This window comes from Monodelphis domestica, chromosome 2 (assembly GCF_027887165.1).
Source record: "Monodelphis domestica isolate mMonDom1 chromosome 2, mMonDom1.pri, whole genome shotgun sequence".
In the NCBI taxonomy this organism is placed as follows: Eukaryota; Metazoa; Chordata; class Mammalia; order Didelphimorphia; family Didelphidae; genus Monodelphis; species Monodelphis domestica.
In genome coordinates this window covers 259,798,652-259,820,831 of record NC_077228.1, presented here as the reverse complement: position 1 = coordinate 259,820,831, position 22,180 = coordinate 259,798,652, and the positions used below count along the sequence as shown (strand labels likewise).

At 44.9% G+C, this 22,180-nt stretch overlaps 4 protein-coding genes across 10 annotated transcripts in view; 2 read left to right on the top strand and 2 right to left on the bottom strand.

Annotated features, from left to right (window-relative positions):
- The first annotated feature begins 611 nt into the window (after positions 1-611).
- Positions 612-5,871, top strand: CXCL16 (C-X-C motif chemokine ligand 16). Of its 4 annotated transcripts, none has more exons than XM_016430849.2 (5): positions 624-887; positions 1,348-1,513; positions 2,300-2,382; positions 3,958-4,356; positions 5,406-5,871. In XM_016430849.2, exons 1-5 carry the CDS (start codon positions 770-772, stop codon positions 5,456-5,458), a joined length of 819 nt encoding a protein of 272 aa, XP_016286335.1. In that variant the 5' UTR covers positions 624-769; the 3' UTR covers positions 5,459-5,871. The 4 variants fall into 4 exon arrangements, with proteins under 4 accessions (XP_016286334.1, XP_007483296.1, XP_016286335.1 ...); XM_056817684.1 differs by having other exon boundaries at positions 631-887; positions 1,381-1,513; XM_016430848.2 differs by having other exon boundaries at positions 612-887; positions 3,958-5,871.
- MED11 (mediator complex subunit 11) lies at positions 5,833-7,976 on the bottom strand. The gene is made up of 3 exons (XM_001370719.4): positions 7,742-7,976; positions 7,435-7,565; positions 5,833-6,324 (listed from the first exon to the last, which is right to left on the bottom strand). Exons 1-3 carry the CDS (start codon positions 7,824-7,826, stop codon positions 6,187-6,189), a joined length of 354 nt encoding a protein of 117 aa, XP_001370756.2. The 5' UTR covers positions 7,827-7,976; the 3' UTR covers positions 5,833-6,186.
- A 1,359-nt stretch (positions 7,977-9,335) lies between these two features.
- ARRB2 (arrestin beta 2) lies at positions 9,336-19,767 on the bottom strand. Of its 4 annotated transcripts, XM_056817680.1 has the most exons (15): positions 19,243-19,767; positions 15,996-16,026; positions 15,349-15,409; positions 15,124-15,168; positions 14,652-14,848; positions 13,725-13,784; positions 13,363-13,430; positions 12,849-12,984; positions 12,189-12,273; positions 11,683-11,755; positions 11,161-11,298; positions 10,467-10,550; positions 10,308-10,387; positions 10,123-10,177; positions 9,336-9,780 (listed from the first exon to the last, which is right to left on the bottom strand). In XM_056817680.1, exons 1-15 carry the CDS (start codon positions 19,380-19,382, stop codon positions 9,687-9,689), a joined length of 1,347 nt encoding a protein of 448 aa, XP_056673658.1. In that variant the 5' UTR covers positions 19,383-19,767; the 3' UTR covers positions 9,336-9,686. The 4 variants fall into 4 exon arrangements, with proteins under 4 accessions (XP_056673658.1, XP_056673660.1, XP_056673661.1 ...); XM_056817681.1 differs by lacking the exon at positions 9,336-9,780 and having other exon boundaries at positions 10,117-10,177; positions 11,157-11,298; positions 19,243-19,454; XM_056817682.1 differs by lacking the exons at positions 15,996-16,026; positions 19,243-19,767 and having other exon boundaries at positions 15,124-15,242.
- A 1,432-nt stretch (positions 19,768-21,199) lies between these two features.
- Positions 21,200-22,180, top strand: part of PELP1 (proline, glutamate and leucine rich protein 1) — a 30,389-nt gene continuing 29,408 nt past the window's right edge. Inside the window, exon 1 of the mRNA XM_001370666.4 lies at positions 21,200-21,489. Within this exon, the coding sequence (XP_001370703.2) occupies positions 21,250-21,489 (240 nt within the window). The 5' untranslated portion in view covers positions 21,200-21,249. The remainder of the gene's footprint in view (positions 21,490-22,180) is intronic.

Sequence of the window (22,180 nt, the reverse complement as noted above, 5' to 3'; positions counted from 1 at the left end):
TATTGAAACAGATGGGACCTTTGAATTTGACTAATAGTGGGATGGAAGGGTTATAGTGGGATGGAAGGGTTAAAATGTATGAACAATTGAGTGACTTCTCCAAATAGATTTCCAGAATGATTGAGGCCAATTTCCAGATTTATCAGCGATAGCGTAGGTGTGGGCCACTTCAAAGTCCCTAGTTGTCTCTTTTCTCTGGGAAGCAGCCAAATCCTGATTCTGTATTTCTTTTTCCCAGTCTAGAAAATGCCTGTTTACCGACGCCTAGCACAGAAAAAAAAAAAAAGAAGTGAAAGCGCCTTGGGGCACTATCTGTCTGCAAAAGACCCCAGGTTCCTTGTGGCCCTTCTCTCCAAATCCCGTGCTCCCCGCCCATTCCAGCTCTCTAGGCACTGACAGTCTAGAACTTGGGGGAAATGGTGGGAATTTCCCGGGCTAAGCAACACCAAGTTTCGGCTCCTGACGGGCCTTTCTCCATTTGTCTGCCAGTCCCTACAAGTTTCTGAGTTTCCTTTTCTCCTCAAACTCTGTATCTGCCTTGTGGTCTTTATGCCCTCCCACGACATCCTCTTCTCAGCTAGGGAGGCAGATGTCGTCACTTTTTTTTTTGGTCGTCTATCGAAACCAAAGATGACCTAACAGCACAGTCTAGCGAAGGAAATCGTTAGAGCTCCCTTTCTCTGAACTTGTAGTCTGGAGACTTTTCTTCCGGGGGCGGGGACCAGTGAGAAGATTTTTAGGATACGCCCCCTTTCCCCCCACAACCCCCATGCAGCTCCGGCTGGAGTTTATGTCTGGAAGGACGGATTTAGCTATCACAGGGCAGCGGAGCATGAGAGGATCTTGGGCACTTTGTGTGTTTTTTTCCCTGACGACACTTCAGACAGGTTTGAGGATCTCAAATGACTCGGGTCTATTTGAGAGAGCATGGGGTTGAGAAAAGAGTTGGGGGAAACGGCATGGGACTGCCAGGGATTGGGGAGAGTAGTCTGGGGTCGGCTTGCGTCCCCGAGAACTCAAAGGCTTAGATGGCAAAGAAGGTTGTCTGGCATTTTGGTGTCCAAGGGGAAGGTGGTTTGCCAGGATGCGAGTCAAAAGGGCTCCTAGTGGGTGTAGGAGTTTGCATACCTCTGATGCTGGTCGGACGCCTGCGTTCTGAACTCTATGGAATAAAAGTTTGTGTGTGGTTGGGAGTGAACTTCCAAGTTAGCGGTGGATTCGATGGGCAGGAAAGGGAAAGCTGTTTAAGATACCCAAGACCCATTTAAGACACCTGGTTCTTGGGAATGGATAGACTGGGGCGGTGGTTGTGATGAGTGGAATTAGGGAGGGGTTTGTCGCACACAGGTCCTGAGGAAGTTACTATTCCCTCTCCCTTAGTCGTTGGAAACCAAGGCAGCATTTTAGGAAGTTGTCCTTGTGACCAGAAGCTTACCGAGTCCCTGGATTCTACACTTTGGAAATTACTCACTACTTATCTACGGGGATATGAACACTGCCGCAACTACATAAGGTAATACCCACCTCTCGGCCCTTTTTCCTCCAACTGTTTTGCTCCCAACAGACCTTACCCCCCCCCCCCCCCCCCCCAATGATTATCTTCCAGGACTCTCTAGGCTTGGTGAAACTTTCTCCCCATGGAAACCTGCCTCTCCCAAGAGCTGGAGAATCCCAGGCTGTTTCCAGGGCCATGGTTCATTGCTTAGGAATGAGGAAGGGAATTAAGAATTGAAAATGAATGTAAAAACAATAACAATTATAAAGACCAATTTTTTCAGAGTTTGAAAAATTGAGCCATCTTGTTTATATCAGAATCAGGTTGATCATTTCCCAATGTGTTTTGTGATCATATTAATATTTCTTTTCCCCTCTACTAATTAAAGTCCTTTCACGAACTCTGTTGAAAACAGCAGCATTGGCAACACTTAGTTTCATTATAGCTCCAGGAAATACAAATATATCTTCTGAGGAAAAATAAAAAAGGAATGAGGAAAGGCCAAACTGAGTAAACTAGGTTTTACACAGTATAAAAAAGGAGACAGGGGGTGGGGTGGGGGGCAGCAGTGTGGTTCAGTGGATTGAGAGCCAGGCCCAGAGATGGGAGGTCCTGGGTTCACATCTGGACTCAAACATTTCCTATCTGTGTGATCCTGGACAAGTCACTTGACCCCCATTGCTTAGTAGTTACTGCTCCTCTGCCTTGAACCCAATGGTAAGGGTTTTAAAAAGGGGGGGGGGATAAGTGAAACTTCGGAATTGGGAACTAAGGCAATATATATCTTCCTCAATTTCTAACCAGGTTCCGCTTGCCCAGAAGAAATCTGTGTGCAAGTCCCCAAAATACTTGGGTCCAGGAGCTTAAAAGTTGCTTTGACAACCATGGTAAGAGTTCACCTATCTCTAAACAACTCCTTCCCCCTCTTTCCCATTATTAACATTATTTCTCTTCCACTTTCCTTTTATTCTTATTCTGTATTGTTTTTTTTTATTGAGTTCTCTCATCCTTTGACCTCAGTTCCTTCCATGCATCAGTTAAATCTGTTCCCTCACCCTCCCTTTTCTTTTGTCTTTCCAGCTCAGTTGTCTTCCTTTCTGCCTCCTCCCCCCAAGCTAATAGCTAAGTTCCATTTTTCTCCTCTTCTCAAAGTAAATTTAATAAATATTTATTAAGCAATTCAACAAGCATTTATTGAAATTCTGCTATGTGCTAGGTAGTATGGTAGGGACTGAGCATGCAAAGACAAAAAGTGAAACCTTGACCTCACATTGTACTGGGAAACAACATTCTGAATAAATATGAAATTCAGGGGGAGGAGCTAATGGGGGGGGGGAAGGGGAACCTGAGAAAAGAGGTGAAAGCTGATTGAAGTTTCAGAAATCATCTGAACAGAGAAAATAAATGAACCTATGGCAGAGAAGAGGGCCCTGGACAGAACCATGGGAATACATTCAGGCAATGGGGAAAGGATAGAGAATCATCCAGCAAAGGAAGTCGAGGACTAATCATCTGGTCAGAGGAGAACCTAAGAAGCAGAGTGATTTACAATGTCAAATGTTGAATAGGTCAAGAAGGATGAGAACTGGGAAAAAGACCCTTGGATTTAGCAGTTAAGAGATTGTGGGCAGGAGTAGCTGAATGGTTCAATAGATTGAGAGCCAGGCCCAGAGATAGAAGGAACTGGGTTCAAATGTGACCTTAGACACTTCCTAACTATACGACCCTGGGCAAGTCACTTAACCACATTTGCCCAGCTCTTACTGTTCTTCTGCCTTGGAAATGATACTTAATATTGATCCTAAGATAGAAAGTAAAGGTTTAAAAAAGACCATGGACAGCATGGAAGAACTTAACATGATATGATAAAGAGTGAAATAAAGTAAAAAAGTAGTCAAAAGGAAGAACTGCAAAATTACAGAGAATAAGCAGAGCCCCAAAGAGAAGATATAATATGAACCCTGATTTCTTTGCAGATGTAGACTGGATGTGAAATATTGCATTTATTTTTAGCTTTGTTTAGCCTGCTGATCTCTCCCCCCCAATATTTTTCCTTTTTCTTAAAAATAGTTAGGTGGAATGGCTCTCTGGGAGGAAGGGGAAGTATTGGAAGAAATTCTGGGAATGTAAAAACGAAACCGAGAGCAATAAAATTTGTTTTTAAAAAAGCTGAGGGAAAAAATGCCAGCTTCTTTAGGGCAGGGATGGTTTTTACTTTTACTTTCTATCTCAGCTTAGCAGTTTCTTATATAGTAAATACTTCATAAATGCTTATTGACTGATTGTGGGAAGGGGGAAGATTGCTGCCAACACTGGAGTAAGGAGTTATACCCTTTATATATATACTCCTTCTTTTGCCCTCCTACCCACCCCACTCTCTCTCCATTAGTTCCTCGACTTCTATTTCCCATTTCTTCACATTTTTCTCTAGTTTCCCAGACTTTCTTATCTTGTCTTCCCAGAATGTGGATTCTCCAGGATAGACCAAACTGCAAATCAGATCAAACAGGATGATTACACAACCACCAGGACCCAGGGCTCTAAGCCTCCAGGACTGGACCACTTACCTCCATTTACCCCTACTACCCACCCATCCTCCCAGCCCAACTGGTCAACAAGAACCCAGCCCAGAGGAATGAGAGATAGATATTTCAGTGACACCACCAGTGCCCCACCAGAGAACACCAGCATCATAAACCTAAAGTGGAGAGTTGAGAAGGGGCCAGTAGAGCAGCTGGGCACCTCTCCCATCATACCTGTCCTGTGCCTACTTGCAATCGTCTTTGTCCTTACGGTAGCTCTTGTTTGTGTTTTGTGTCTGAAGAGAAGAGCTAGACAATCTCCAAAGCAGCACTCCAAAGGTAAACATGGGATCCAAGTGTTCTGGTCCCATAAGTCTCAGTTGCAACAAGGACAAAGGGAACCTGCCCTTCTAGGCTCGACTCCCTTCCCAGTCCCTGATCCTTCATCTCAGAAGTTATCTATCATACTGAAAAAAGTACTGGATTCAGAGTCAGAGGAACAAGGTTTAAATTCTGCTACTATATGACTTTGGGCCTTGGTTTATCATCAGTAAAATGAGGGTTTTAGACTAGATGACCTCTTAAGTTCCTTCTAACCTCATAGGATGTTTATGAAATAATTTCTCCTCTCTGGGCCTCATTATTCTTAATTCTACAAGTGAGTTAGATTTCCTTCCAATTCAGTGGCAGAAGCAGGAGCTGAAATCAGGTTTCCTGATTCAGAGTACAGTGCTCTGCTCATTATACCACACTTTCCTACCCAAGCACCTTAAAGAAGAGGAAATAGAATTCCTGACTCAACTTAAGCTAGTTAGTGGCAAAGGTAGGCCCATAAATGGTCTTCTGACTTCTAGTTTATGGCTAAATCTTGCATATAATCTTCATATGCTAAGTGCACCATTTGGACCTCTGAGGAGAACTCAAAGGGGCCATAAGACAGTCTTTGATTTTCTGGCTAAGGAAAGAAGACACATTCCTAAAAAAGATATTGAACAGTACAAGGATAATTGGCCAAGTGCTAAATGGTAGAGGCAGTCATTGTAGCACAGGTGGGGCCAGCTGGAAAAATAGTCACATATGACATGAGAGGGGCCTTTGGAAAAGCATAAGAATTGGATAAGCAGAAGAAAGTAGGCACATAAACATTCTAGGACAGATGCATTATTTGAACAAAGACAAAAGACAGGTTCTAGCATCCATGAATAGGTCAGTTTTTCTAGAGTAGAGAAAAGGAGTGGGAAATGAAGTTGGAGAGAGAAGCAGGGCCCAGACTGAACAAGGTCTTGTTGCCTAGTTCAAAAGCCTTCAGGAAAACCCCTCACTATACATAGCCCCCCAACTCCTATATTCTTTAGAGACCCAGCCTTCTTTCTCTCTCATCCTTTTAGGTTTTGAGCAGATAATCCCTTATGAGACAAATCCGTCTGACTCCTTGATATGAGCCATGCTTCAGCTATCTGGACACAGGTTTTTCTCCAAGACATTCTACAATTACGTTCATTTCTCCTGTGCCATTGTGTATTCACTAAACATGATGATTGTTCTCTAATTTGAGTCTATTCTGCAATCAATATCTCCCAGACATTCTCTTCTGCTTGACAATTTTATATCCCATCAATATTTCCCCTTTAGTTCTCTATTCTCTTTCTACCAAGTTAGCTAATTTACTTTTCCTGCTCCTTACCCCAGTCCCAGAGTATTATCTTGCTCCTTTCTATCCCTAACATAAACTTGAATTCACCTCCTCTCCTTTTATGCCCTGATGAATTAATTAGATGTCCTTAGCCCCTCTTACCCTATAAAGCATGGAAAATATAGGCTTATCTTATTTATTAAAAATCAGACCTTCTTTCACATTTTGTGTATTTGAGTTGGGCCAAGATGGCAGGAAGAATCCAAAGTATAATAAGAAAACGGAAATGCTGGGAGGGAGAGAAAAGGTGTATATTAGGATCTCCAAGTCCTGGTTAAAGAGGATAATTTGTGTTGACTTCTTGGTTGAAGCAAGCCATATTTCTTGTCTTTTCCATGGGTTTTCTTAATGGTGAAATCTGGTGGGATACCATTTCTTTCTCTTCATTTTTCTCCTTATGTAATATCATGTCCTTGAATTGCTTTGTCCAAGATGAGAGTTATAAATGAGGGAAAAGGAAGGTTCTCTACCCTGTCTTAGGTTTCCAGAACCTGTTCACAGGTTCGTGCCAGTTCACTCAGTTTCAATCTAGCATAATCTACCCGTTTCAGTGCCATCTGGCAGTCCTTTCTTGATGAGTAGCTGGAACCCTCATGAGGCTGGCCAGTTGCTACCTAAAAATGAACATAAAAGTCAATTGGTTCTTATCTTTACCCTAGAACACACCCCACTACATTATTCCCCTGAGGGATCGAGACATCTATCCAAACCCATTTTATATCCTTTTTCAAGTTCGAGGTATCCAGCTGGTTTATTCAACAAATAATAATTAAGCATGTGCTTAAAGTTCTGTTCAAGATGCTGGGAATGATACAAAAATATACAAGTCATTAACTTTGTGAAACTTATAATTTAGTAAACCTATCCTTCCAGTTGCTTTCCAGATTGTTTTAGGTTTATTGACTTTGAGCTGGAAAGGAGGTCAGAAGTCATAGGACCATAGATTTAGAGCTAGAATGGTTGTTAAAGACCAAATAATCCAATCCCCTAATTTTACAATTGAGGAAAATAAAGTACTAACCACTTAAATGATTTGCCTATGAGCACACAAATAATAACTGGGGCAGTATTTGAAATAATGTCTTCCCTGGGTCCAAAGTTCAGTGTGTTACCTATGCTGCCATTTAGTCCTGGCCTTTCCAAATGATGGAAGTGCAGCCCAGAATGAGCTGCACAGGGTCACACAGTAAATGACCAAGATGGGATTTGGACCCAGGTGTTGTGACTAAAAATTTCTAGAAGAACCTGGATTTAAATACTGGCCTTTGGGTACAAATCAGACAGCTTTCTTACTAAATTGACTAACTTTGCTCTTCTTCCTCCTGGCAATCTAGTCACCCAAAACCATGGCATCCATGTATTCAGAGCTTTAGAGTAGACAAAGTCCTGGGGCTGAAGTCATAGAATTTGAATGTGCCTGTTTCTCGGATGACGCTTGCCTTACCGCTCAGTTTCTTGGCGTCCATTCAGTTTTAGGTTATTTGGGAGACAGCCTAGCACAACAGATTTTCTCCCATTGTTTTTTTCCCCAGGCACAGATGAGGCAGAAGAACTGAATCTACTTGGGTTGCTTGAGGTTTTAAACATCACCTACTCTACCCGACCAACTACCCAAATCCATGCTTCCGATTCTTATCTCTCAGGCCCTGTCAGGATTCCCCCTTACCCCATCCCGCCCCTACCCCTCGATTTTACCCAGGTACTGACCTCTCCCGGGGACCTACCTGAGTCAGGTATCGGATCTGGGCGGACAATTCGGCCTCCACGTGTTGCACCGAGGAGGTGAAGGCTGCCGCCTGCCGGTCCAGCAACCTCTCGTTGGCTTTTTCCTTGGACAGCTCCAGAATCACATTTCCTAGGAGAGAAAGCCGAGATTGCGCGCGGAGGGGGGGGGGGGAGAAGGGAACGCCCAACATGGTCCTACCCTCCCGACCTCCACGCCCCACTCTGGAAAAAGGAACGAGACGCAAGGGGTTTAGCGCATGTGCAGCAAGCAAGTCAGGCCGCCTCGTTCCTTAACTCGATTTGTACCAGCGCTCTGCAGGATAGTCCCAATCTCGCGTTCGATATCCTCCAATGCCCGCAGTCGCTCGTTCGCCAAGCTATAAGTCGCCATGAATGAGACAAGAATCCTTGCTTCGAGTCTTTCCTAGCCTACCGCCAAATTGTGAAACCTGCAAGCCTTTCTGAAGCCGTAGAAGCACCCCAACTCCCAGGAAGCCTCGCGCAGCCGGATATCTTCCAGCCTGCTCCCGGTAGACTACAGCTCCCAGGAAGCCTCGCGCAGCCTGATACCTCCCTCTCAATTCCCCGCCCACTCGTTCCTCCCCTCCTTCCCCCCCCCTGCGCCCTTGCTCCTTGATAAGACTACAGCTCCCAGGAAGCTCTGTGTAGTTTGACAGTTCTTTCTCTGTGGACTACAGCTCCCACGTTGCTTAGGGCTGCACAGGGCTGAGACTATTGTTCTAAAGTAAGGTAGGGACTAATTATGAATCCTCCTGGATTAATTAAACCTGCCTTTCGATAAGAACGTTTCCATAAACTGAGCCACACCCTGGGGTTCTGGCCGGTTTTCATTTTCGGTAATCATTTGTCGGATTTCCGTTTGCTCAAAATGGGGCTTGGCGCTGGGAATGGGCGGTTTGGAGAGACCTTCACGCTCTTAGCATCCTCAGGAAGCAACAGTTGGGATTAAATTTTGGGTTGCTAGGTGGTGCAGTGGATAGACTACTGGGTCTGGAACCTGGGAGACCTGAGCTTAAATCCAAACTCACTCTTCCAAGCTATGCGACTTCAGCCTGCCTCAATTTTCTCTTCTGTCACATAACAGCACTTTCCCTCCGGGGTTGTTGTGAGGATCAAATGAGATAATTGTAAAGTATTTAGCACATACTAATCAATGTTTGTTGTTATTCGGTCATATCAAGACTCTTCCTGAGACCATTCGGTATTTTCTTAGCAAAGATGCTAGCGGCTTGCCATTTCCTTATCTGACTCATTTTACATATGAGGAAACTGAGGCAGTGACTTGCCTAGGGTCTCAGGATGTGTAGCTTATGTACATATTTCCCCTTTTCAAAACATTCGTCATCATTGAGCAACACAGGTCTGCTCCTGGACGTATATTGTCTTTTTGCCTACCTGGAAGTCAGTGGTAAGACATTAATTCTTTCCAGAACAGAAAATAGAAAAGGTAAACTTGGGTGTTTGGACATGCCAAGAACAGGGATTCTCCCAGTGTGCTAGCCGGAGAACCTACAAGGTGGAGAAGACCTTGGACACTATTCCTTGCCTAGATAGCAGTTAAATTTCTAGATGTAAATAAATAAATTCTAGGTCTATAAATCTGTATCCTTCTAAGTGAAGTGATGGAACTGCGTTTCTAACTTGGTAAGCTGAATGCTCAAGTATTGATGAACACACCCTATGTTGGACTGCCCTGATTCAGAACTGAATCTGCTACTTGTTTGCCTGTCTGCACCTCCTTTATGTCTCCTTTCTATCTTAGAGCTCTAGTGCTTTTAAATTCTAATAATTTGATCTTCTCAAGACTAAAATATTACTGTTACCTCCTCTTCATCCCATAATTTTTTATTAAGCCCCAGGTCAAAGAAAACACATACACTTTCAGCTTAAAAAAATTATTCTTTTTGCTTAGATCCATAGCAACTCCCCTACCTCCCAGGGGGGTTCTGTAGAGGCAGTGACAGGTATATGTGTGTGGGGTGAGGGTTCTCTTTCTTCCCACTATCCCTCAAAAAAAACCCCCCAAACCCCCAATAATTCAGGTATAAACAGTCTGCTGCTATGGGGGGGGGGGCAATTTCAGCTTAAAATTAATGCCCAGCTTCAATCAAAAATTGTGTATAGTGCTTTTAAGCCTGGAAGGGACATATGGAACCCCAATTAGAATAGGGAGCTTGGTCCTGCTCTTATCTCCCCCAGCATCTCTTCTCTCCTTTTCCACTCTCCCTCCCTAGCAGAATTGGTCGTCATAGTCTTCATCCTTCATTCCTTTGAGTCGAAGCCTGGCGAAGTCCTCAAACACAATGTCATCATCTGTGCCATTGCTGGGGAAGGAATCGAGGGAGGGCATGAGACAGCAGCTCCAGGTTTCCCTACCTCCCCACCAAAAGAAAGAGAAGCAAGAGTGTTGCTGGCACTATGGATGACACAGAGATTTAGCAGTGATGGTGGGACTGAGCTGCTGGGAAGCCTCTTCACTAAGCCAGGTATTGATGAGGCCTCATCCCTCAGCATCTTCTTTTCCCTTTATCCCCACCCATTAATAGTGAGGGCAGGGAACTGAGGCTGTAGCAGGATAGAGGAAGGCAGTCTTAAAGCAAAAAGGAGTCCTCTTCCTTTTCCATGAATGTAGGGGGAGGAGAGGTAAAAGCAAAGGTCTTCCTTACTTGGTCTCAAATTCGATGAGATTGGTATCTACTGGATCATTTATCTCAGGAGCAGCTAAAAGTAAAGAAAGGGGACAAATAGTTGGTGGGTCTAGGAAAGAATAAACTCCTCTTTATAGCCCATCCCTAGTCTGTTCCTATAACAGATCTCTGGAAATAGCTTGAGAAGTGGAGAGGAGACTTACCTGACTGAGGTTTGGAGTGGGTGACGTGGTCATGAGGCTTGGGGTGCATTAGGACAAAAGGGAGCTCCACGGAAACATCCCTAGAAAGAAAAACAGTATGAGAAGAAAAGACAAGCAGCTGGAGAGAATGGGAGAGAAATAAAATAGACTGGCACTCACCCTCCCCGAGACACAACCAACTTCACTTTGACCCGATAGGACACAAGGATGCCCAGTACCTCTTTGTTGGCGCCTTCCTTCACTCTACAAGGAAAAAGATATTCAGTCAGGGAGTAGGATTAAATAGCAATCTGGTGGACTGCCCCCTGCCACACCCCAACTCTAGACCCTCAGCTTTGGGGGGCAGATGCCTAATGCAAACTAAAAGGAAACCTTCTAGTTGACCTTGGGGTCTTAAGATAACCACACATAATACTTGGAGATGGAAGGGACTGACTTCCATTTAGTCCAACCACTTCATGTGACAGGGCAGAGAACTGAGGCCAAGAAAATGAGTCAAAGAGGAAGTGTGTGTGGTCAATTCTGGTTCTGTGATTTATTCCTCTACAACCTTGGGCAAATGACTTTACTTCTCTAGGTGCAGCAATTTCTCTCTAAAGATCCCTTCCAGCTATAAATTCTGACTTATAAAATTGCTTCCCCAAATTGACAAAGCTTGGATCAAAATGCAGGTATTCAAACTCTCCCTTCAAGAAACTTTTCACTGAATCATAGCAGTTTCTATTAAGAAACCAAAAGGAAATGTAGCCTCAGCTCTGTTCCAAAGCAGGCTGAAGGCAAGAAAAATGAGATATGAACCAAGTAAGGATATGTAACAGGCAAGACGCAAACAGGGTTCCCCTTGCCCACTTGCATAGTACTGGAGGCCAGATTGGTATCTTCATGTTTGAGCTTCCCATCCAAGGCAAGTCCTCGTTTCTCCCTATTTTCACTGAGCAGTGGGGTTAGATTATACACTTTACAGAATGTGGAACTGGGAGACACCTGGTCACTGAAAAGAGAAGGGGTGGTTATTTAGTAAGAGATGTTGGTATGGGGGGAGGCAGAGTACAGCCTCCAGTTCTCAGAGCCCCCAAACTGCCACTAAAATTTATTTGACACTTGTTGCCACTCTTTAATGGGTAGTAGTAATAAGGGAAGAAGATATTCACTCTAAGGAAGAACCTTCTAGCAATTAGAATAGTGTCCTTGTGAGCTTCCCATCATAGAAAGTATTCAAATTAGAGGCTAGATAGAAGACTTGAGATTATATTGTTCCTTGATTCTTTCTTGGTGTAAACTCCTTCCCACCCAGTCTGGAAAACTTTTTCTTGGTCCTTGCTATTCTTTCTTTCCCCGAAAGAACAGGGCCACCGAGGAGGGCTCCATTACTCACTCTTGTTCTATCTGAGCCACTGGACATTTATATTGGGCAGTACTGAAGAGGCAGATATCAGCATATTGTCTCACTGGAGTGGAGAAAAGGTGAAATCACCAGCAGAAAGCAGCAGGCAAAGAATAGGAATGGGGAAAAGTAGTAAGGTCATAGCACCCTCAAAAGATGGAATGACAGCCTGTAACCCCCCCGACTCTCACAACCTTCCCTCCACCCCTCTCCATTCAGATGGGTTCTTTATTCATGCCTTCTAACTTTCTTGCTTCTCTGATTCATCACCCTCAAGATAGGGGTCCCCAGTCCAATCTGATCCTGTTTAATGTTCCTACATTCCACATTTTGGTCCATCCCCACCATGACTTATAGCCTCAATATTCCCTAGTCTGTCCCAGTCAAGTCTTCACCTCCTTTATTAGGGCTCCCTTCAAATCTCTTCTACAGTCACTGCCCTTCCATCCCAGTCCCCCACAAACCCCATTCTATAGCCCTTATTCATTACTTCATACCAGAGACTTTGATCTTCTTGACGGTCTTGGTGGAGTTGTTGGTGACATGGACATTAACATTAAGTGGCTCCCCATGGTAATATAGCTGGGAGACAGGAAGGGGAGAGAAACCCATTAGTTTGTCTCATCACCTGCCAAACTCCAAATCATTGTTTAACACCATACTTGTTATTTTCTCAAAAATGAGCAACTATCTCCTCCAAAGGTATAGAAGACCCTCTCCATATTTTCTTAGTTTATGTAAATCATACTGTGTTTCCTCAATAGTCCATCCCTACTGTGGCAGGCCTTCAATTCAAGGGTTGTTCAGTTGGAATAATAATAGCTAGCATTTATATAGCACTGACTATGTACCAGACACTGTGCTAAATGCTTTTCAGATATTATCTTTTTTTTTTAAACCCTTACTTCCAAAGAGCAGCAAGAGCTAGGCAGTTGGATTAAGTGACTTGCTCAGGCTCACACAGGTGGGAAGTGTTTGAGCCTAGATTTGAACCCAGGTTCTCTCAATTCCACGGGTGATCTATTCACTGAGTCACCTAGCTGCTCCAAAATACTTAAAAGTCTTTTCCATCTTGTTGTTTGCCCTCCTACCCCTAAAAGTTTCCTGTTGGTAGTATTAGGTCCCTTCTTTTGATGAAGGATCTCCTCTCTCCTCACCTCTTTGTCCAATGAGGCCTCAAGGTGCAAGGATCGGTCAGACATGAGGAAGTGTCGGGCAGTTTCAGCAGTAGGTTGGGGACCTGGTATCTCTGGGGCAAACTGTACCTTCCTAATTACCAGCCGCACTGAATTCCTAGGCCAGGATATCAGGGGGTAGGATAGGAGGTACTGTTAGTGTTATATAGTATGTGGTCCATGAATTCCCCTAACTTTCCAAGATGCTATCTTTCCCCAGCCTGACCAGTAAGTCAGTCAAAAAACATTCATTAAACACCCACTATGTGTCAAACACTTGCTAAGTGCTGGAAATACAAAGAAAGGAAAAAGACCATCCCTGTTCTCAAGGAGCTCACAATCTACAAAGGGAGACAACAAGCAAAAAATTATGTACAAACAATGTAAACTGGAAATAGTCAACAGAAGGAAGACACTCAATAGATCCAAGATAGTTCCAAGAATAGTAAGAGTAATTGGGGAATGATGGAAGGTGGGTGGGTATTGGTCCCCTCACCTCTTGTGGATTTTCTCTTCCAATGCTTTGGCACAGAAGGCTCGAATCTCAAAGTCTACCCCACAGGCCTCAATGGGAAGAGGGAGGAAGCTAGAGTCAGTCTCAACCAGGGGCCCTACCACTATCCTAACCCCCCAATCATAATTTAGCCCTCTTTCTCACCCTCAATACCCCATCTTCCCTTATCCCCGACATCCCCCCATTTATCACCAGTCAACAGGTATAACTATCTCCTTTCCCAGTCCATATGCTTTAAAAACGTCTCCCACTTCCTTTTATGGTCCATTTCTTAACACTGCTTTTCAGGTCTAGCTGTGTCCTTCTACCTTGCCCAGCCCCTTGCCCCTACCAGCTCCCATTACCTTCCCTGTGTCCTCAGGTCCAGGTTGCAGTGTAACAGAACAGGGCAGGTTCTGTGGAATCTGAGTGGGGAAAAGGTGGAAAGTTTCCTCTGACACCCCCCCCCCATTCCCCAAGAAAAAAATCCTTCCCCAAGTGTCTGAGACTACAACCTCCTCTCTGAAAAAAACACAAAAAATATAATAATGGTATGAGGAAGGGTGGGGAGAACTCCATCTGGATGGAGGAAATTAGGCCTGGACTTGTAACTTCATGGGTGTAAGGAATTCCTGGGGGGAAAAAATCAAGTTTTTTAAAAGTATTTTTTTAAAGTTTTTTTAGTATAAATTCTAAGACAGAAGAGCATAAAGATCTGAATTAAGTGACTTGCCCAGAGTTCACATGGCTGGGAAACATCTCAGAACGGATTTGAACCCAGGAGTTCCTGTCTCTAGGCCTGGTGCTCTATCCACTATACTACCTACTTTCCCCATGGAAACCATCTCTCTTAATGCAAACTAACATCTGTTCTGTATCTTATACTCTAGTGACTCATCTGCCACTAGAAAACCAATTTGAATAGAGAGGCAGGACTTGAACACAGGTTTTCTGATCTTCCTGACTTCAAGGCCAGCTCACTATCAAGCTGCCATTCTAGATGGAGTAATTAAGTTGAGAGAAAAACTGTCTATGGAGGCTCTCTGAAAAGCTGGCCAGGAGAGTACTAGCTCAGACAGGCCTTGAGTATCAGTTCTTCTATTATCCCTACTTATCCTGAGATATCTCTATTATGCTTAGATCCCAAGTCTACTAACAATGAGGTACTCAAGTCTTTCCAAACATGCATATAGTAGGCCCCATACTACCTCCCCGGGGATGAAGGCCCAAGGGACTTTTATAGAGAGAAAACAGGCAAAGTGTTGAAAGTAGAAAGATGAAAAAATCCTCACTGTGAAGGAGAAGGGGTGAGCATGCTGGCCCAGCTTCCTCAGCAGTCTTTCCTGAAGGCGTGTAGTGGGTCGGGGAGGGTCAGGGATGGGGGGAAAAGCTTGGTATGTGGCTGCAAACAGGTCCTTTCGGAATGACAGGCCCAAAACATCCAGGTCTTCACGACCATATCGGAAGGCACAAGTCAATGTCACATATACTACGGATGGGTGGGGAGGAAGAGGAGGAGAAAAAGATGTCAGGAAGAAATCCTCCCCTCCCCCAAAGAGTCTATTTTGGATTCTCTTAGTTAGCAAGACCTGGCAGTAGATGACATTTGACATGGCCTCTGGTTTCATTTCTTTCTTCTGTTAAATACCCTAAAAAACCCATACCCTTCCCATGTATAATTCATCACTAATTCTATTAAGGAGTCCCCTCCCCCTTGACTTCCTTCCCATCTAGTTAAAGCCCCTAGTCACTGAGGCTCCTCACCTTTTCTGTCCTTCAGATAGTCTGGGTCCACTAGCACCACTCCATCTGTAAAGCAGATTCACAGTATAACCTCAGACCCTGCCTGGTCCCTCTGTAGAGCCTAGACCTTCTCTTGGCACCTATGGATGTCATAGAGGAAGGTAATGTGTTGGCTCAAGCCCTCTCAGAGCAGCTCTCTCTTTCTCTGTGTTCAAGGCCAGTTAGGGCTTTTGTCCTTCCACTCACCCACAGGATCCACTCGATCCAGGTGATCCACAAAGTCCCTCTTGCCCAAGTATACTGTTAGCTAGCCAGGAGACAAAAGGGGAAAGAAGCAGGAGATTAAGATCAAGTCAGAATGGAAGCCCTCAACTATCCCCTTTTACAGACCAGGTACCAAGAAGCAATTATCTCTCATATTTATCCTTTCTCATATCCCTTTTTATTATGGATGGGCCCAAATCTCCTCCCTGCTCCCCCTCCAGTTGTCTAGCACCCTTGACTCCAAATGAGACACTCCCCGGGAATGAAGACCTTAGGGAAATGCTACTCCAAGGTAGCAAATCAAAATACCTCCAGACCTGTCCTCTCTCCCCACTTGGGATTCTGAAACAGGGTAAACAGATTATAGTCTGTATCCCCAGGCTTCTCTCTTCTCCCCCCTTAACCCCAGAGACCAAGGCACCTGCCTTTCCTAACATCTCCCCTCAGTTTCCCTAGGTCTTATACTGACATGCATATTGCCATAGTGGCAAGAAAGGAGGAAGTCAGCTCTTAGATGTGACAGGAAGTGGGGAGCTAGTGGGGGAGGGGTTGGGGAAACTGTGTAGGAAGATGAGGCTACTGAAAGGAAATTGGGAAAGACCTGGATGGTTTGAGCCATGGGGCCTCACCTTGCAGTTAGGACTTGACTTCTTGAAGACCCTACCAAAACAAAAGAGAGAACATAATTCAGAAAGCCAAAGGAGACTCCCCTACCATACCCCTCCTTCCAAACCGTTATCCTCATTCTCTATCCTCTTCATCTTCCCAAGAAATCCAACCCCAACAAGGGGGTCCCAACCTTGGACCAGAGGCTATGGGATTTGGAAGTTATTACTAAGACAACTATCCAGACCCAACATAACCCCTTCTAGCTTATTTGATTCTCATGAGTCCTTTCTTAAGTGAGAAGGAATGGGAATGGAGGGGAGGATTCTTCCTCTAATATGACAGCTATACGTATATAGTAATCCAAGTAATAGGCTAGGCCACTTCTCCCTACCTTATCCTATCCTCATTTGGTCTTCATACTAGCCTTTACAGGAGAGGAAAGACTCCACAAAGAGTACAACTGTTGGTTCCTAGCTGTGTGATTCTGGGCAAGTCACTTAACCCAGACAGCTTAGCCCTTGCCACTCTTCTGTCTTTGAACTCATATAGGTACATACAGAACAGAAGATAAAGAGTTAAAAAACAACAATATAGCTATTGGTTTCAGAAGTCATGGTCTAGGTCTAACTTCTCCCCCCCTCCCAAATGGAAACTGTATTTGCTCTCCTTTTCAGAAGCTGACTCACCCCCAAGGGTGCCAAATAAGAGAATAGAGACCATCTGGGATTTCAATCTATGGCCCAGCCATTTTCCTCATCTCCATTGTCTGTCTGAGGGGAAAGAAGATAATCCCTCTGATATACTTCAGCTTGGCAGTTGCTGAAATCAGATTGTGGTGACAACAACCCTATGAGGTAGGTACTATGGGAGGTGGTAGCCCCATCTAAAAGACAAGAAAACTAAAACTGAGGGAAGATGGAACTTAGCCTAAGGGTCAGATAGATAGTTAGCATGGAAGGCAGCAAACACAGATCTCTTTGATTATGAGTCCAACACTAACATGAGACATGGCTCATCATTTGAACTAACTTGCTAGGTATGGTTCTCTTCCACTTACAATCACATCCCCCCCTCTTCCTGGGATTGCCATTTTCCAAGGCAGCCATTCAGGCTATGAATTCACTCTTTAGGATAAGAAGTCTTTGGGGCTTCAACATGGCAGTATTTAGAAATTGTTTTTTTCATAGCAACTGCCAAGGGCTTTTTTCATAGCAACTGCTCAATCTAGAAATGAGACAAAGCCCTACTTATCCCTCATACACTCTTGTTTTTCATAAATACCTCTTGAATAAACCTAAAATGGCCAATGCTGAATGATAACTAAGCTTCCCAAACTCCAGTTCCCTAATTCCTTTCTTGACTTCTAGAGGATCAAATTTCCTAGTCTATTAAGTGAAAACTTTGAGAACCAACTAAGGTCCTGTCTTTTCCCCATTCTCCCACACTGGCCTCTCCAGAAAAGTAGAATAACATTTCAATATACTTAACCACCATTTATTTTCTTCTGGTTGCCATAAAAAATACTCTGTTCTGATACTTCCCAAAAGACCCAAGATAGTATCTATGCTTTTCTATTTTTCTGTTTGCCTGCCATTCCTTACTCTGCAATCTAAACCAAGGCAGAGGCAGCTGGAATATTTTTTAAAAGGAACATTTTATTTGTTGTCAAAGGCCTTGTCTTTAAATTCTAGATCTGTCATTTACTACATATACAGATTTTGAATAAGTTGCTGTATTTGTTTTCTTGTCTGCAAATGTCTCTTCTAGTTCTAAATTTTATGATCCTGTCATCTTAAGAGGCCCCAGGATGGTATCTACCTGGATGCTGGTTACTAGAGCAAAAGCCCTTGCCTAGGAGAGAATTTTGGGTCTAACTTTGAGAACTGGTACTATTTTTCATTTGTGATTTTGTATCTATCAGCTCTGAGAAAAATGCTTTATGGCATATAGGAGCTTAATAAACATTTATTGAGTTGAGTTGTTGAATGTGGTTAATTGCCTGAATCTAGGGAGGAGTTCATATATGGAGGAGAGTAGTGAAGAAGACTGGGGGGAGATCAAGGGAGTTGCCCTGAAAGGAGGGCCAGTTGGAGCAGGTGCCCCCCCCCCATTTCCTGCCATTCTCTCCATTTCCTGTGGCTCAAAGAAAGGGGGGGTATGTGTGATAAATTGTGCCATGTCAGCAGTCCCCTCTTTATTCTACCCCAAAAAACCCCCATGCCACATAACAGTAAAGGGGGACAGTCTTAAGTCAACCACTTCCCGTTTCTTCTTGGGATTCTAACCCACCCACATCCCACAGCCTGCCCTTGTGAACTGTTTCTCCTCTTAACCCAAGCATTCAGCTTGGGGGTCAGAAACCTATGCTCCCACTTTCTACCAAAAAAGGTTTGACAACAGTTTGCAAGAGATATGACACATTAGCACCCGCATATACCCTCTCCTCTACCAGATGTTTCTTGCTCCGCCCCCTTTCTACAAGAAGCAGAGACATCCACCCTCAGCCCTAGGTCCCTGAGTGGGCATTGGGTCACAACAGGAAGTAGATTCTCCTGGAGTCCAAAAAACAGAAGTTGGGGTACAGAGATAGTAAAGAGCCTTGACTTAAAAATATGTGGGGTGGGGGTAGGCTAAAGGCAAATGGTGTTGGGACAAGGGTCACAGAAGCATATTAGGATGGCTTGCTTGCACCAACAACCCTTATATGTACTCTTCTCCTCCTCCATAAAGCTGCTGCCTCTAGCAACCCTTAGGGGTGAAGACAAAATATGTGGGTATCACAGATTAGGATGCAGGTAGAGGGCACTCTTCCAGGGCGGGGGACTACCGTATAGACGACTTCCTGTTTGTTTGGTACTAGACCGAAGGAAGGGGTTGTTTCTCCCCAGTGGGTTTAGGCTTCCCTCTCCAAGCACTGCCCCTGGGGGTAACAGGCCACCTGCTGCTTCTCTCCTTGTCCCAGCATCTCAGTCACAAGACAACTCAGTTGTCCAGGCCCTCACATTTCTTTCGTCCTTCTGAAATGCAAGCTCCAGGCCCCGAGTCCTCACTCGTTTTAGTGTGCCATGAATGCTGCCTCCGTCACCTCACATCCTCATGGACCCACAAGCCCGGTCCTTTCAGCGCCCCTGCCCCCACTCTCATTCTCACTCCCAGGCACCCAGTCCCTGCTCTCCTTCTCATATTCTCTGTCCAAGGAGCAGTCATTCGTTTTGCAAACTCTGGCTTTGAGAAATGCACCCTTTTTGCAGACCCCATCTCACTTACCTGGTCCCTGCCTTCTCCCCCATCGTGCGCGCAGCAGTCCGCCCGGCTAGTGGCTCACAGCTTTCCTCGCCCGCTGCTTGGCCCAGCTCCTCCCCGCTACCACTGCGCAAGCGCTTCACCACCTCTCTCCCCCTCCCCATCCCAGAGAACCCGGGTCCGACGCGTCAACCGGGATAGAGGTGGGGAGTCTACCCCTCCTACTCCTGACCGTAAGTCCAATTATCCAAGTTTATTGGACGGTGAGTCGAAACCCGTCCCCCTCTCGCTCACTGATTGGTGCTTCTTCAGCGACTGCTCGGGTGAGCACTCTGCTACTTTGCTCCTCCCCTCTCCCCGCCTCTCCGCATTTCTAGGCAGCTCTTTGGTTCCCTATTCGAAAGGGTCGCTTCTCCCGGACCCCCTTCTCCGCCCCAGCAAGACAAGCCTGTGGATTGGATGTTCATGTTCAGGCTCACGCGTCAATTGGCCGAATAGATATTCTTCCTTTACCTCTTTTTCGGGGACTGGGTTTGAGTGATAGCAGATCTAGGGACAGAAGAAGAGGGATGAATATATGCTGTACATTCCACATTCTTCCATTTGAGCTGCTGAAAACGAATCTCTTCCTCGAGGACGAACAACCCCGTTTTAGCGCCGCCCTCAAGATACCTTGCAGTATGATGCACTCTCTGGCCACCGCTTTGGTTCTATATCCCTACCCACCTTCCTCTTCCATATTCATACATCTCACTCCACTCCTTCCCATTTTCTTTCATTCATTAAAATTATGGAAATTTTGTTTAGCAAACTAATGGCAAGTCAGCCTTTAGATTGCAGAAAGACCTCTGAGCTCGAAGTCCGGACACCTTGGTTTGCAATTCGTTTATTAGGAGAGTGTTAAGGGAATCTTTTAACTTCTCTGATCCCATGTCTTAATGGATAAAACAGCTAATTAATTTTTGCATTGCCAAGTTCACGAAAAGAAAGTGCTTTACAAACCTTAAATTACTATAACAATACAAATTATTGTTATGCAAAATAACTATTTTTTCCCTGAACTCCTTTAATAATACCAACTATCACAATTTCGCACTTAATTATCTATGATCTCCATACTATATCTCTTCTTAGAGAGGAAGCGTGATACAGTGGGAAGGGCCCTGAATTTTGGGTCGGAGGAGAACTGGATTCCGAACCAGCTCCTGATCCTAAGCAAGACTATGCACAAGTTTCAAACTCTAGTTTTCAAAATGCAGATAATGCTTGTAGTATTTACCTGAAGGGTTATGAGGAAAAAAGATCTTTTGTAAAACACTTTACAAACCTTAGTGCTATAAAAGGAAGCTATCATCTCTAAGATGCCTTCCAGTTCTTACATTCTGTGATAAGCATTTTTTTTTAATCTTCCACTGCCAACTTGTTTTCCAAAGCTCTGTTCCAGGATCCTCCAGGACACACCTAGAAATATGGATATTCATAACCCTCTTGAGGAATTCTCGGTCTAACAGTAAATATGGCCTCAGAGGAAGCATAAAGATGCTGTGCAAGTGAACTTTATGACATATAAAGGATTTCCTTTAGGAATAAACAAATAAATTTTGGGGGAAATAATTTTTCCCAGCTACATCCCTGGCTCCACCCTGATCGCAAGCAAGCAAGCTTGGGGGGCTGGAATGCTGGCAGTGGGGTGGTAAGAAAGAGTTGAGCCCTATCAAAACTTGTTCTGTATACGGAAGGGAAGAGAGCAACTCTTCCCCCTGCTCCCCCACTACTCGTACAGTTTGTCCGCGACTCCCCTCCCAGAAAGTGCTCATCAATATTTTAAATCACTCGTCGCGTACCCATCGCTCTGCCCTACACCAGCTTCAATGCGCACGCGCAACCTGTCCCTTTCTCTGGCGCCAGGTCCCCTCTGAGGGTACTCAGTACGCATGCCAAGAGCGCCTCATCTTCCCTACCTCCTCCTACTGCACAGTCGCAGCGTGTTGACGTCACCACAGTGCGCAGCGGCCAAGAGTGCAGGCGAAGATGGCGGCAGCCGTGCTGAGCGGGAGCCCCGCAGGTTCTGGGGCTGGGGGTCCGGGCGGGGCAGGCGGTCTCCCGGCCGCAGGTCCTGGGTCGCGTCTCCGCATGCTGCTTTTGGAGAGCGTATCTGGGTTATTGCAGCCTCGGACTGGGTCTGCCACGCCTCCCTCGCCCCCCACCGCCCCGCTGGTGCCGGGGCTCGTGCGTCTGCTGAGGCTGCACGGGACGATGGGCGGGGCCCAGGTGAAGTAGAGCACCGGTGGGCGGGGCCTGGTGGGGGGAGAGTGGTGTGGGAGGGGGATATCTTGCAGGTGAGCTTTCGGGAGTGATGTTGTGTTGAGGTTTTTGAGTCGGGATCATCCTCCAAGTGAGCGTGGGAGGGGAACCTAAGAGGAGAAATCTGGAGGGGAGAGGCTCTGCAGGTAAAAGATAAGTAATGAAGATCCTAATAGATCCCTAGTAAGGAATAGGGAGATTAATTTTATAGTCCAGAGGAGGCTGGGAGGAAGGCTAGTTGGCATCGGAATTTCTCTCTGCTGATTCTCATATTCAGGGACCATCTCTTTAGACTTGCAAATAGGATGTCCCAGGATCACCTCAGACTCAAAGGATTTATAATCAATCTCTTCCTTTTGAAGCAGCATTGTACGGTGTAGGGCACAGTTCTGCATCCATTCCCCATACTTGTTATGTATCTAGGTATTTTCCGTATCTTGGCCTTAGTTTTTCCTTCATAAAATGAGTAGTTTTGACTAGATAATCTATACAGTCTCTTTATTTTCAGTACTACTTATCTGATTATGAATCCTTCCAAGAGTCCAGATTTCTTGTTTTATCACTATCTTCCCTGTTACCTTCACTCCACATTTTTACAAGCCTCTTTGACTCTTATTTGATCATTTTGGAAGTGTGATTCTTTTCTCCTTCATTATCC